A 15,412-nucleotide genomic window follows, 5' to 3' on the forward strand; every position below is an offset into this window, starting at 1 on the left:
TTGTTATTATAGGTATATCCGTATACAGAAATGCTATTGGGACACAAAATGCAAACAAAAATACAACAAATAAAGGGTATAATGGTCAATTGCTTTTCAGTATACCTTTAGTATTTTTATTTTCATTTTTTTCTTTCCTTCTCAATTGCTCAAACACAGAACCACGCGAGAGAGAACCTTCACTTCTCATCGCAACCTCACTTCTCATCGCAAAAACCACGCGACAAACCTCCATCATCGCCATCTTCATCGATTCTCAGCTCAAGCTTCTCCCTCTCTCCAAAATTCCTTCTCCCTCTCTGCGACAAAGCCCTAACAGATTTGTCCCCTCTCTTTGACGAAATCAGAGATGTTACTACCTTGAACTCATTCATCCGATTCAAGGTTAGTTCATTCTTCCTTTTGATTCTGCTCTTTCTCCTTATTCTTCAAAATATTTTGATTTTAATTTCCCTTTTTCCTTATGGTTATTTGATATGCATGATTTAGGGTATAAATTGGGGATTCTAATTCTGTGAATATGTTTAATATTGATTTTCTCAACTTAATTTCATGATTCTAAACTTAGACAAAACTGAAATAATATTAGTAGTTTAAGTTGTGGAATTATGTTTGCTGTAATGTTATGAGTTGAAAAAAAATAACATGATAATCACAGCAAGACAAAAAAAACAGTAGTCATGTGTTAAAATGTGGGCAGTTGTTTGAAACACTTGGTTAATGTAAAAGTTTCTGTCAAAAATTGAAAAGTTGACACAAGTTTTGGGTGGTGAAATCATGAATATGCCCCTCTTATGTTTCTATTTAGACAAAATTGAAATCATGTTATTAGTTTAAGTTGTGGAATTATGTGTTGTAATGTAATGTTATGATCAGTTGAGAAAATTAACATGATAAACACAGGGAAAACAATGTGGGTAGTCACGTGTTAATGTGTGGGTAGTTGGTCGAAAATTTGGTTAAGTTAAAAGTTCTGTCAAATATTGGAAGGTTAACATAAGTTATGTTGCTTGTAATACTTTATTTTTGCAACTTATGATACGATTGATTTAATTGTGTTCTTTTATGCAGTTTTGTGGTGACACTTGCACTCAAAATAAAAATTTCATGGACTGTTCTAATAAGACGGTAGATTGTGGTAGTAGTGGTCATGAATTTATTGAAGTTGACAAGTTTCAAGATGATGGCACATCTTGGGAGCCGGCAAAAGATATGTGTTTTTCTTCCGCGGACGACGTTAAATCTTTTTATCGGGAGTATGCTCTGAGAAAGGGGTTTGGGTGGAAGATTAGAACATCAAGAAAAGGGGATGATGGAGAATTATGCTACTTGATGCTATCATGCTCAAGAGAGGGGTATTCAATCTCAAATGTTCCATGTACATTGAAGACAAATCCGACAAGGGTGAAACAATGTCCTGCTAGGTTGTGTATCAAGATGGAAGAAGATGGATTGTGGTACATCAAAAAATTTGATCCTAGCCATTCTCACGAGTGCAGTCCTACAAAGGCAAGGTTGTTCAAGGCTAACAAGAAAATTAACTTGCATGTGAAGAGGACTATTGAAATCAATGATGATGCAGGAGTAACGATCAACAAGACTTTCCAATCTCTTGTTAAAGATGCGGGCGGGCATGAAAATATACCATTTTGTGAAAAAGACGTGAGAAATTATGTTAACAAGGAACGGCGTGCAATTGGAAAAGAAGGTGATGGTCAGGCTCTCATAAACTATTTTTTTGAAATGAGGGAACAAAATGCAAATTTCTTCTACGAGATAGATGTAGACAATGAATTTCATGTAAGAAATGTGTTTTGGGCCGATGCAATACATACATCTGCCGGTGCAAATGCAACTGTCTTGCAACCTACTCTAAATCCATGACTAATAGAGTCCCATCTACCCAACAACTCTTCTAACAAAGGTCCACTAACCTTTATGTCTTTCACAATGACAGACCCCATTGTCTTTCTGGGAAGAAGATCTTCCACCTGAGCTTAGTCAGCAACAATCAATGCAGTAAGTAATTATGCAATCCTAGTCTTTCGTTCGATTCTCCCTTGGCATTAATTTTTCTCATCCTTGAAAAGAAACAAGAACTTCAAATGTTTTATGCTCTAAATCTTTTGCTTAATGATGCATCTTTTTTCTTGATCATAGTCTGCAGCACATGCATTGCGACTAACGTTAGACACTTAGATGTAGATACCTCATTTGACATCCCATAAATATGTAGTTGTCTAAGAATTCATGCATATATTTACTTCCCCCCATGATTACTTTGCAAAATGACATTCATATGTTTATAGCTTCCTTTTACTGATCTTGCTTAAATGAGTCTATCATCGGTAACCAACTTTTTTCAATATCTTCCGATTAACAATCATTGAAAGAGAAGATTTTCGCATTTATACAAGTAAAACTAGATATACCATTTATATTTTTTTTTGAGGAGTATCAGAAATAAAATATAGTTGATTATAATGTCAGTTCCATTGTTACTAATCATGTCTCAGGTATTTCAAAGTAAAATTTAAAGTTTTTTTTTTATTCTGTTTTGCATATTCTTCTTACTAAACCATACACTACCATTTGCATTATAACCATGTAAGCAAATCTGCATTATACAAGGCCTCTTGAATGATGAACTAACCAGGTATCCTTCTGCAGGGAACTGAGTCAGACAACTGGAGACACTGATATGCAAGGTAACCCGTCCGTTCTCTTTGGTTTTTGTTAATAGAAATTGTGTCTTATTATGTTGTTTATGTGGTATTGGATTGTCAATTCAAATTACTTAACCATAGATTCTCCATCCAATAATAGTACTTGAGAATAGTTAAGTTTAATGAATTATTATTTTTTAAATTAGCTAAACATTGAATAGTGTAATAGAGTTTTTTTTTGTACTTGTTCTTTGCATGAAGATAGAATGAAAATTTGTTCTTGTTATACTTAGGCACTTGCCGTTGTTCAGACTTTGTTAGGGGTAGGTACTGGTGTCTCTTAAGTATGTGGTCAGAGTTTCGATTACTTTTACATACAAAAACTTATGTTAGGTAGGACATGTCAGTATCTTAAGTAGGTCATAAGATTAGTCTTTACAATTGTGCATTCTGTAGTTTTATAAAAAAAAAAATAATGGAAGTGGTTATCAATTCTTAAAAATCCTTTCTTACCAAATTTAACCTATTTCTAATTAAATTTCCATGTGCAATATAAAACTCAAGACTGTGTTATAAACTTCTCAATACATTGGAACTACTCATAAGATAATCAAATGATACGGAAACATATTAATGCCTTTAACCGAGATTTTGTACTACGACTCACAATAACATTGTTTTCTTCTCAGAGACAGCAGAACAATTGTATGCCAGTCAACTTTCACAGCTTCAAGATATGGGATTCAATGACAGAGAGGAAAACATAAGAGCTCTTATTCTCACTTCAGGGGATGTTCATGCAGCGGTTCGACATCTTTGGTGGCTCTCACATCAGTAGCAGATAATGTGGCAAATTCCTTTCATAATGTTCTCTCCTTTAGACTTCATAATGTTGTTCAGGTGCCTTGTTGGACACTTCAAAAAAGAAGAAATTTTTCCAAAGTTGTTATATACATTGGACCTTCACCTTCTCTTCATTGGAATTCTGATGATTATTGTTCTTTTTCATGTCATATACAAACTTATATTAAAACTGGTTTAATGCACATCTGTTGATCTTATATATAGAGTGCATTAATTCACTTTGATATTATTTATCTATATTCGTACTTCGAAAACTCGTTAATGACTGATTTGGTTGGTTCAAAGAGACGGAAATAGATTGTTTGCGGTCATGCAATCACGTTGTTGCATTTCCGGATCATCTGATGAGATTTGAACTCTATATTTTGGTCTGACTTTGAAAAGTTAGAATACAAATTGTCTGATTAAGATGGGCAGCAGGGTTGTGGTTACTGTTAGGAACCTTAGGTCTTAGGCAATGACCTTAGGCTACACTTTTTGATATGATTAAGATAATTGTTGGAATTAGGAATTAATATATGATCAAGAACTATGATTGCATGCTAGCTGTTGAAATATCTGCTTGCTGGATTGTTGGTAGATGCCTTAAGCATAAGGTATAATTCATTAGAATGGTGAATTTAGGATAGTATGAAAAATAATATAGTTGTTGTCCCAAACTCATATTAATGGCCTTTAGAGGTATTTTGGTACTTCTAAAGAAGAATTAAGGCCCAAGTACTAATTATAATTAATTTATAGGATTAGGAGATTTAATTTGTAGGTTTAGCATAGAGACATGATTGTTAAGGACTTTCATAATAAGTGAGATAAGTGAATGTGTAGGATAACAATAAGCATTAATCTAGGTTGTTATTATAGGTATATCCGTATACAGAAATGCTATTGGGACACAAAATGCAAACAAAAATACAACAAATAAAGGGTATAATGGTCAATTGCTTTTCAGTATACCTTTAGTATTTTTATTTTCATTTTTTTCTTTCCTTCTCAATTGCTCAAACACAGAACCACGCGAGAGAAAACCTTCACTTCTCATCGCAACCTCACTTCTCATCGCAAAAACCACGCGACAAACCTCCATCATCGCCATCTTCATCGATTCTCAGCTCAAGCTTCTCCCTCTCTCCAAAATTCCTTCTCCCTCTCTGCGACAAAGCCCTAACAGATTTGTCCCCTCTCTTTGACGAAATCAGAGATGTTACTACCTTGAACTCATTCATCCGATTCAAGGTTAGTTCATTCTTCCTTTTGATTCTGCTCTTTCTCCTTATTCTTCAAAATATTTTGATTTTAATTTCCCTTTTTCCTTATGGTTATTTGATATGCATGATTTAGGGTATAAATTGGGGATTCTAATTCTGTGAATATGTTTAATATTGATTTTCTCAACTTAATTTCATGATTCTAAACTTAGACAAAACTGAAATAATATTAGTAGTTTAAGTTGTGGAATTATGTTTGCTGTAATGTTATGAGTTGAAAAAAAATAACATGATAATCACAGCAAGACAAAAAAAACAGTAGTCATGTGTTAAAATGTGGGCAGTTGTTTGAAACACTTGGTTAATGTAAAAGTTTCTGTCAAAAATTGAAAAGTTGACACAAGTTTTGGGTGGTGAAATCATGAATATGCCCCTCTTATGTTTCTATTTAGACAAAATTGAAATCATGTTATTAGTTTAAGTTGTGGAATTATGTGTTGTAATGTAATGTTATGATCAGTTGAGAAAATTAACATGATAAACACAGGGAAAACAATGTGGGTAGTCACGTGTTAATGTGTGGGTAGTTGGTCGAAAATTTGGTTAAGTTAAAAGTTCTGTCAAATATTGGAAGGTTAACATAAGTTATGTTGCTTGTAATACTTTATTTTTGCAACTTATGATACGATTGATTTAATTGTGTTCTTTTATGCAGTTTTGTGGTGACACTTGCACTCAAAATAAAAATTTCATGGACTGTTCTAATAAGACGGTAGATTGTGGTAGTAGTGGTCATGAATTTATTGAAGTTGACAAGTTTCAAGATGATGGCACATCTTGGGAGCCGGCAAAAGATATGTGTTTTTCTTCCGCGGACGACGTTAAATCTTTTTATCGGGAGTATGCTCTGAGAAAGGGGTTTGGGTGGAAGATTAGAACATCAAGAAAAGGGGATGATGGAGAATTATGCTACTTGATGCTATCATGCTCAAGAGAGGGGTATTCAATCTCAAATGTTCCATGTACATTGAAGACAAATCCGACAAGGGTGAAACAATGTCCTGCTAGGTTGTGTATCAAGATGGAAGAAGATGGATTGTGGTACATCAAAAAATTTGATCCTAGCCATTCTCACGAGTGCAGTCCTACAAAGGCAAGGTTGTTCAAGGCTAACAAGAAAATTAACTTGCATGTGAAGAGGACTATTGAAATCAATGATGATGCAGGAGTAACGATCAACAAGACTTTCCAATCTCTTGTTAAAGATGCGGGCGGGCATGAAAATATACCATTTTGTGAAAAAGACGTGAGAAATTATGTTAACAAGGAACGGCGTGCAATTGGAAAAGAAGGTGATGGTCAGGCTCTCATAAACTATTTTTTTGAAATGAGGGAACAAAATGCAAATTTCTTCTACGAGATAGATGTAGACAATGAATTTCATGTAAGAAATGTGTTTTGGGCCGATGCAATACATACATCTGCCGGTGCAAATGCAACTGTCTTGCAACCTACTCTAAATCCATGACTAATAGAGTCCCATCTACCCAACAACTCTTCTAACAAAGGTCCACTAACCTTTATGTGGTCTGTCATATCAACGACACCTTTATGTCGGTTCTTTTGCGCTTCGTTCAAGTTAGAATTATAATCGATCAACTTATTTAGATGGTTCAGTGTATTCTTTATCCTCATCTGAAATTAAATATTGATATGCATAAGGTAACAATAACAAATGGTTAACGAAAAATTATACAGTGTATTCAGTGTATTCAGTTTATCATTCTTTAGCAGGATATGTACAAGGGGTCTAACAAAAACGCCAAAACACAATAAAAGGGATACAGCAATACATAGCACACCTAAACATAACTACACTGTTAAAATACACATCATTGTTGCGCACATATATAATTGTCTATGTGTAAGGTGTTCTGCAAAATTGAAGTTTGGAATATAAGTTCTGCAAAATACACTTCAAATCCATGGCAATGTATAGTTTGGAATATAAGTTCTGCAAAATTGAAATATTGTGTAAGGTGTTAACAGGCAACTTTAACTCCTGAGTTTTGTATCCTAAGTCATAACTCTATTTTATATATGAGATAACAATATCAACTAAATATTGTAGCGTTCGGTTATCCTTGAATTCGATGGAGCATCGAGTGGAAATCCTGGAAAGTCTGGAGTAGGAGCTGTTCTGCGTGATGGGAATAAGGTGTTTACTCTATGCATCAATTCATATTTGTACTATATGCTATATACTATATATCAAATGTAGTAACACTTGGGTATCTTTAATTTACAGGTCCAATGCTTCAGTCAAGGACTGGGCACTCAAACAAATAGGTGCAGGACACAGACACACCAGGAGACAAATAGGTGAAATTTCATCTCACTGAATCACACTCAAACAAATAGGAGTTCACTTCTCCCTGCCCAGCAAAAAAAAACGCAGACACACCAGGAGAAATTTCATCTCACTGAATCACTTTTTATACAATCATTAGGTGCAGGAAGCTAGGAGAATTCAATACATGCTCAATCAATGAAGCATATGGTGAAATAACTTATCAGAAATTAAAATCAATAATCAAATCAAAAATATCAACTCCTAAACATGCACAACTGGATCGAAAATTTCAATCAGAAATATATCAAAATTAACCTAGAAATATCAAAGTTAAGAATCAATCTAGCCCCCAATCAGAGAATCAAAACCCTAAGCAAAGTCAATACCTTGAAATCGAAATTTGAGGTGAAGATGGCGAAGATATTGAAATCGGAATGAAATTGAATCTTTTGTGTTGAAGCGATTTATGCAATTTATGCGGGCAACAAGGTGAAGATGGCGATGAATCGATGTTCTGTGAAGGTGAAGAATGATGAAGATGTGTGAGCAAGATGAAGATGAAAACAAACTAATTTCATCAAGCAACCAACATGCACATAGCCACTAGTCATCAGAACCATGTAGAGAAATATTTCCTCAAGAATGCATGCTAATTTCTACCTTCACATACTCACAGAGAAAGATTTAGTGCACAAATAACTAACAAACTGAAATACAGTTACCAAAGCTATTCTTCAATTTGAACTCACTGTAAAGTATTAATCATGTATTTTTTATAAGCTTAAAATGCTTCAATGGGTAAAATTTCACAAATCACCAACAAAGAAACTAGGGAACTGTTCTACATGCATAGATGGTGCTGCAAGGGCATATTCAGACGCTTGAACAAGCACCATGGAAATGCTATCACCATAAAGGTAAAAGAAAGTTCTCTATACAATGCATAGATTATAAAGAGCAACGAATAATGTAACACCACCAAATGTAATGACAGTTAATAATAAATAAACACAATTGTTTGACCAAACTATAAATATAGATCCCTATGTTCCATTAAGTTTTTCTTTTCATCGCTACAAAAGAATATCACAAACACAATATTGAAATAGCTTGGATAAACTTCTCATACCTGCTAAGCTGCGAAGGGCATTCTCGGTAGCTAGTTGTTGAGCATCCTTCCTTGTCCTACCAATACCAAAGCCTATTTTCTCACCAATGTATAGTACCTAAACCAAGGCATCAGACAATTTCAAACACAGGTTATGAGTAATATAAAACAGAAAACTAGACCTAAAGCTAAAGCTAAGTTTATTTCAGACTCAAGTAAAATGTGACAACTTTGCCAACAAAGGTTAAAACACGGTAACATTCAAATATGAGGAGCAATGGCAACCAAAAGTGGCAATGCATACTATTAGGCCACAATGACATTTTTACAGGAAATTTAGTGCAAAGCAAATAACATTTAAGATGATGATAGAAGACTGGGAAATGACATTGGGCAATAGTCAAGCACTCAAGCAGTTCATGATTAATTTTTTATTTTGGTTACATTAGAGTCATGAACCTAAGACCTCATACATACTACTCAAACCCCTCAATCAGAAATATATCAAAATTAACCTAGAAATATCAAAGTTAAGAATCAATCTAGCACCCAATCAGAGAATCAAAACCCTAAGCAAAGTCAATACCTTGAAATCGAAATTTGAGGTGAAGATGGCGAAGATATTGAAATCGGAATGAAATTGAATCTTTTGTGTTGAAGCGATTTATGCGAGCAGCAAGGTGAAGATGGCGATGAATCGATGTTCTGTGAAGGTGAAGAATGATGAAGATGTGTGAGCAAGATGAAGATGAAGATGAATCGATGAAGGTGGAGATTGTTTTTGGAAGAATAAGAGAAGTGAGAAGGAAAACGATGAAGGAACGATGAAGGTTGCGATGAGAAGTGAAGGTTCTCTCTCGCGTGGTTCTGTGTTTGAGCAATTGAGAAGGAAAGAAAAAAATGAAAATAAAAATACTAAAGGTATACTGAAAAGCAATTGACCATTATACCCTTTATTTGTTGTATTTTTGTTTGCATTTTGTGTCCCAATAGCATTTCTGATCCGTATATGAGATCATGTTTCCCTTCCGTTCAATTGACAAGTTTACCCTTACATTTTCTAACAATTATGGTTATAGTAAAAAAAACCCATTGACGTAGTCTCACCCTTCTAAGTTTAATGTATGTACAAATAAGCAGGTAAATAAGGGTAAGAGAGCTGTTGAATGAGATGTTTATCTGCATGCTTAGAGTTTAATGTAGGTACAAATAAACTCTCTTACTTGCTTAGCTTATTATTTTTACCGTTTGGATTAGCTTATTTTTTAGCTTATTTAAACAACTTATGCAAATAAATAAATTTTTATATATTATTATAAGTTAGTTTGTGATGAAATATCTTATAAAAATATAATTTTCACTGGTGGAAACTTATAAAATTGCATAAATCCTAATTTATATTGCATAAGTTGTTTGCATAATCTGTAAAATAAGTTAATTCAAACGGACCCTAAATAACCCTTCAAGTTAAAAATTACAAAGTTGAGTAAAAAATTAAACCATCGTTTAACATCATCCTACCTTTCTTTTAACGCTAATGTATGCATGGTCCAAGGATCTCTAAATAAACATAAGATAACATATGATATCAAAGCATTTGTAAAGTCACTTGCAATAATAATTCTATAGATTTAGCTTAACAACACAAAATTGACATTTAGCACACACAAAAAAAAATTACAGAAAAATTTCCTTGAGATTATATTGATTGTATAAAACTTGTTACTCTTTCCAACGCTCCAATTTTCTTCCCCTCTGCTTAGAAACCTTTTTGCATTCCCTTTTCCATTGATTTTTGCTTCTGCCTTAAATGCTTCTCTAAGGTTGTTGTTGCGTGTGGGTTTCCATTTGCCAAAGCTTCCTGCAATCTCAAATGTGATTATCAATTTTTCTAATTTTTTTAATGATCATCTATACTCTATACTTCATCGTCCCAAATATCTCGTCCTTTTATAGTTTTGTACATAGATTAAGAAATACTCCTTCCGTTTCTTTTTTAACCATCGTTTGAGAATCGTGTGTACAATTCATATAATCTAATTTGATTGTAATTTTTTTATTAATATATAAAAATAAATATTAGCATATAAGATGTTCAATTTGTCACGACGAGTATTTTTAAAATATAAAATTTTCATAATTTTTATAATAGATAATTAAAGATATTATTGATCAAAGTTGTGCATTGACATGTGTGCAGTGGTTTAAAATGACACTTAAAAAGGAACAGAGAGAGTAATAAATATCGATAAGTTAAGTCATTTTTACTCGTACGTTATTAAGAAATTGAAAATTTTATTTAATAGATGTTTTATTTTTGGAAGGGCATAAATAGTAAAACATTATTAATTGTATATTGTTTTCTTTAAAGAATAAAAGTTTTTGGACAAAATTAAAAGATTAAAAGGACCAAAGTTTTGGGACGAAGAGAATATGATATAAACTTTCAATTCAACAACAAATTTTATAAAATTTATATTCGTTATAATGTTATTCATGATTTGTATATCATGCCCCACTTGAAAAGGGAAAAGGATTAGCACAACAATTAATGTGTTTCGTGTATATGCTATTTTCAATATATGGGTCCCACTATATTCAATATGACTATTTAAGTAGAGAATAAATGGGTCCCACACAAATTTGAATAACATTTTTGCGAAATTAAGGGTGAAAAGCGGCGGGATTTAGGTTTCCATGACCTAAGAAAGATATATTTAAATTATGTCAAAAAAATGTTTTTTTTAATAAAAACAAGTTTTTTTTTTTAATAAAAATTTAATATAAAGTAAAATTATTTTCATTTTGAACATCATTATCTTTTTAAATTGTATTATTCATTTACTATTTAACCTATCAACAATAATACATTTATTCTCTAAAAATGCTCTTTTTCAAAAGATTAAATTAAAAATATTTATTAGTAAAAAAATTTAATTATATTTTTATAAAAAACTTTAAATTAATGGATAATTATATTTATTTCTGAAAGTCAATGAGGTGTTATAAACTCAAGAATCATAGTTAAAATCTCACATGAAATCGTTGTAAAATACTCCCTATTATAACCCAAAAACTGTTTTTTAGGTTCATTGTAAAACTAATGTATCTGGTCAATAATATAGACCAAATACATTACTTTTTCAATCAACCTAAAAAATGTTTTTTTTTGCTTATAATAGTGACCGGGAAGAGTAATTATTAGTATCACCATTATTTATAATATTTTCTTTTTTCTAATTTTTTTTTTAAATTGCTTTTTGACCAAATGCACAATTAAATTAAAAGGCTCAAACTCTAAGGAAGAGTGTAAGATAAAACCCCAAATATCTGTCTCAAAATTAAACATCCGTCCATTCTTCGTTAGCTTCTCAGTACTTTGTTACTTCAATATTCTTTTAGTCATGGAGTACTATAAGAGTTCACCCAGCTCTGAAGGTATATAATTTAAAGTCGATTCTTTTATATTTTTTAGTCAGCTATATTTCAAATGTCAAAATCGTTTTGTTAATGTGAAATCAGGCTTTGTCAATATTAGATCTGATAGTAAAACAAGGATGTATAAAAAGATTTACAATTTTTAAAAACAATCATAACTTGTTAATAGTTGAATTCACAAACCCCATAGGAAGATGTAGCCTCATGCCACGGCGGTGCTCCTACGACGGAATCACCTTCAAACCCTAGAAGGTCTAATTAATCTAGACACCTTTGTGACTGTTTGAACCTTTCACATGTTCCCTACATTAATTGATTGTTTGTTTGTTTCAATCGAGTTGCTTCGCTCAATTGACTGTGTGTTCAAAGATCAATGAATTGTTGTTTGTGTATCCGATTTGTGGTTGGGGTTTTCGTTTTTTGGTTCTCTGATTTTTTTTAGATTTGTTTAGATCAATTTTTTTTCTATTTTTTTTTAAATCTTTTTAGGGGTGTTTTTTTACCCCCTCTTGTGCATTTTTTTTTCTTTCATTTTTGTAATATATATATTTTTGAGTGAGGCATTAAAGAGGTGCATGGAGGTGTCAACTCAGTTGAGATTTTTAAGTTTTCTTTTGATGTTTAATACACTCTTAGTTCATAAAAATTACTATATTTTGGTACTCAAATACATTTTCAACTAGTCAATTTAGTCATCAGATGTAATTTTTGGGGTCAAATTAGTCCATAAAATTAAGAATAAAAAAAGATACTAGTGAGTATTTGAATCTTGGGTACATTCAAGGATATGACAACAATTATACTCACAGAGCAAAATGATTGTTTGCCCGCTTTATTTTATTATCATAATTTTATCAAGTATATTTTTTTTACAGCAAAATTTATGGTCAATCTTAGATAAATTTCATATATAAATGTTGCATTATTATTAATCTTAAGCAATTTTTTTTTGTTGCTCTGAATGTCATCTTCTCATTTATTTAATGATTATTATTTTTAATATAGGTGCTAAAGAAGATGTGGAAAAAATCAAGACCTCATCTCAAAATGGTGTTTCCCTAGAGGAAATCTCTGCTGATGGAGGTTAGTTTTATTGTTTTGTTTTCATAAAAAAAACTGCACTCCTTTTATAATTGGGACACTAACATTTAACAATTCAATGTCTTCGTTCCTCTTTCAAAGTGAATAATAAACTCATTTTCTATTTACATACACACTCGCACCTTACATATAGAGAAATTAAAGAATACACAAACAACAACTCTAAAATAGGAGAAAAATTCACGTTAGTTCTCTAATGATAACCGGATTAATACTATACGTAAGTTTTTTTAATAACACATAACACCTCTCTCAAATACCTTACGACCCTAGCTAGTACACTAATTTCTCAAGAATTTTCATAAGGATTTTCATACTCCACTTTAAAGAGTATACATTACTTGAAATTAAACCACTCCAAGAATTTCATATTTATAAAATATCTGAAAAATTATGGTGCAATTTATATATTGACTTTCTTGGAAAATTACTCAACCATCAACATAATCTCAATGCACATCTTACATAAATGCCAATCAATACTCGTATGCTAATTTGAACAGACGAGCAATAACTTATTATTCTTCATCGCTGCACGATAATACCATGAGAATACACTTCTCATTTTTAATAGGACATCATCATTTCCCATTATGACTAGACATTAGCATTCAACTCAAACCCTTTATCTAAGATATCTCCACCATGACAAATATTCTTTTTCCGAAATTGGATCCCCTCCTACCTTTTTTGTCCTCCCTCCTTTAGAAAAAAAAAATAGATGAATAACCCAGATCAGAACATAATAGACAGTATGAGAAAAAGAACTGGAGAGAATCCAGATCCATAATTTTCATATTTCTAACATCTCGAAATTATTACATAGGTTTTCTTTACATAAATCTCACATCTAGCCACCAATATTGCGTATAAAGTGATATCCCCACTTTTTAATCTTATTGCTTTAGAAATAATTTTGCTAGCAACTTTTTCAAAACTCAAATGTTTCTTTCCATATATCAAAACATATTTCATATCTCCATAGGAAGATATTGTTAAGAGCACTTAGATAACTAGATACTTTTCTTTTATAGCCCTTCATAAGCTGTTTTCAACTTTCAATAAACTAAAACCTTATTAAAATATAAGCCATTAGGTTTGGTCGTGATGATAGATTTCAGTAGTATGCTAGAGGTTCAGAGTTTGATCATCTCTCATGTCCATCCACTTTATTTTATTATTCATTTATTATAATAATTATTGAAGTATATTTATTTATTGTCAATTTGAGCAAAATTCGATATATAAATTTTGCATTTCTATTGATCTTTAAGTCGATCTATTTTGCTATGAATGTCATCTTCTTATTTATTTAATGATTATTGTTGTACAATTGCAGGAGAGTTTGAGGTAACAAGCAAGTATACCTCATTGAGCAATAGTCTCTCAACAGAGATTTTCTCTGCTGATGGAGGTTAGCCTCATTATATCTATTATTTTTAGTGAAAAATAATTGGAGAACTGAAAAATAATGTTTAAAGAAAATCTCCACTTCTTTAATAATTGGAGAACTTTTAATACTAGCATTTAACAATTCATACAATGGGGGGACTTACAAGTGAATAATCTTAAAATTCATATATAGATCGGTTTAATGATTATTATTGCTGTATGGTTTTTTTTATCAAAAAATATATAATATTGTTGTATGGTTGCAGGAGAAGATGAGGTCACCAACAAGGAGGAGTCATTACCAAATGATTTTGCCAAAGAAAGAATCATTGCTTATGAAGGTTAGCTTTATTATATCGATCGGTTATTTTTAGTGTTGTGTTGTTTAATGTATAAATAAAAAAAAAAAATCAACTTCTTTGATAATTGTTGTAATTTTAATAAAATTTATCAATTCAGTGGCTTCGTTCCCACTCCCAATCTATATGTAGAGAAAACAATGGGAAAAAATTTCACAATAGTTGTCTAATGATAATTAGAAAATAATCGTACCTGATTTTGTTTTGCAACACATAAACATTTCTCTAAATACCTTACGACTCTAGTACACTCATTTCTATCACAGTTGCAGATTAAAAGAATTTTCATACTTCATTTGAAAGTTTACTCCATCCAGTCACTATTATAAGAAAATTAGATTTTTTTGGTACATTAAAATCCAATTCATAATATTCACCAAATACATCATTTTTTCAATGTACAAAAAAGTCAAATTTATTTATAATAGTAATCGGAGTAATTATATATTTACCTAAATTCTGAGTTTAGTAAAGTCATCTTTGACCTTGAATATTGAATTTATGGTCAACTAGATTTATAATAATTAGTGCATTGATAAATCCCAATCAAAATTATTTTATACAATGAAATTTTACAATATGTAGATATTTGCCTTCAAAGAAGTTCATTATATTGTGTTTTCTTTTGTTTTTTTAGATGTTGCACCTAAAACAGGAGTGGAGTCCAAAGGCGAGTCATCTTGTGGGGATGGAAATGGAAAGGCAAAATGGGCAGATCATACTTTTGATTTAAATGAGCCTCCTCGGGATGAAGATGCTAATGAGATTTAAATTTCCATTAATATATTTTTCTAGACCATGTGGTAAGAGACAATTATATTAACATATTTTCTTCGGAAGTGTAAACTTAATTATCATCTCTTAAAGTACATTTTGAGTTGTGTTATAAACTTGCTTGAATATTTATGTGAGTTTCTTTGATCATT

The 15,412-nt window shown here is 31.6% G+C and overlaps 2 protein-coding genes and 2 long non-coding RNA genes across 6 annotated transcripts; 3 read left to right on the forward strand and 1 right to left on the reverse strand.

Annotated features, from left to right (window-relative positions):
* The first annotated feature begins 90 nt into the window (after positions 1-90).
* On the forward strand, positions 91-1,894 carry LOC123882449 (protein FAR1-RELATED SEQUENCE 5-like). Its single transcript, XM_045931309.1, has 2 exons — positions 91-384; positions 1,072-1,894. The coding sequence occupies exon 2, from the start codon at positions 1,108-1,110 to the stop codon at positions 1,882-1,884; it is 777 nt and encodes a 258-aa protein (XP_045787265.1). The 5' UTR covers positions 91-384; positions 1,072-1,107; the 3' UTR covers positions 1,885-1,894.
* Positions 1,895-4,452: 2,558 nt separating this feature from the next.
* LOC123882451 (protein FAR1-RELATED SEQUENCE 5-like) lies at positions 4,453-6,273 on the forward strand. Its single transcript, XM_045931310.1, has 2 exons — positions 4,453-4,763; positions 5,451-6,273. The coding sequence occupies exon 2, from the start codon at positions 5,487-5,489 to the stop codon at positions 6,261-6,263; it is 777 nt and encodes a 258-aa protein (XP_045787266.1). The 5' UTR covers positions 4,453-4,763; positions 5,451-5,486; the 3' UTR covers positions 6,264-6,273.
* On the reverse strand, positions 6,273-9,147 carry LOC123882452. Its single transcript, XR_006799814.1, has 4 exons — positions 8,783-9,147; positions 8,218-8,314; positions 7,475-7,602; positions 6,273-6,430 (listed from the first exon to the last, which is right to left on the reverse strand). It is a non-coding gene; the product is annotated as an uncharacterized LOC123882452 (long non-coding RNA).
* Positions 9,148-13,347: 4,200 nt separating this feature from the next.
* Positions 13,348-15,372, forward strand: LOC123882453. 3 transcript variants are annotated; one of them, XR_006799817.1, is made up of 4 exons: positions 13,348-13,602; positions 14,075-14,149; positions 14,394-14,468; positions 15,124-15,372. It is a non-coding gene; the product is annotated as an uncharacterized LOC123882453 (long non-coding RNA). The 3 variants fall into 3 exon arrangements; XR_006799816.1 differs by lacking the exon at positions 13,348-13,602 and adding an exon at positions 13,668-13,893; XR_006799815.1 differs by lacking the exon at positions 13,348-13,602 and adding an exon at positions 13,673-13,869.
* The last annotated feature ends 40 nt before the right edge of the window (positions 15,373-15,412 follow it).

Source organism: Trifolium pratense, linkage group LG4 (assembly GCF_020283565.1).
Source record: "Trifolium pratense cultivar HEN17-A07 linkage group LG4, ARS_RC_1.1, whole genome shotgun sequence".
Lineage (NCBI taxonomy): Eukaryota > Viridiplantae > Streptophyta > Magnoliopsida > Fabales > Fabaceae > Trifolium > Trifolium pratense.

Bases quoted from the DNA above. Each gene is read 5' to 3' on its own strand.
- LOC123882451 (XM_045931310.1), top strand. From the start codon at position 5,487: ATGGACTGTTCTAATAAGACGGTAGATTGTGGTAGTAGTGGTCATGAA.
- LOC123882449 (XM_045931309.1), top strand. From the start codon at position 1,108: ATGGACTGTTCTAATAAGACGGTAGATTGTGGTAGTAGTGGTCATGAA.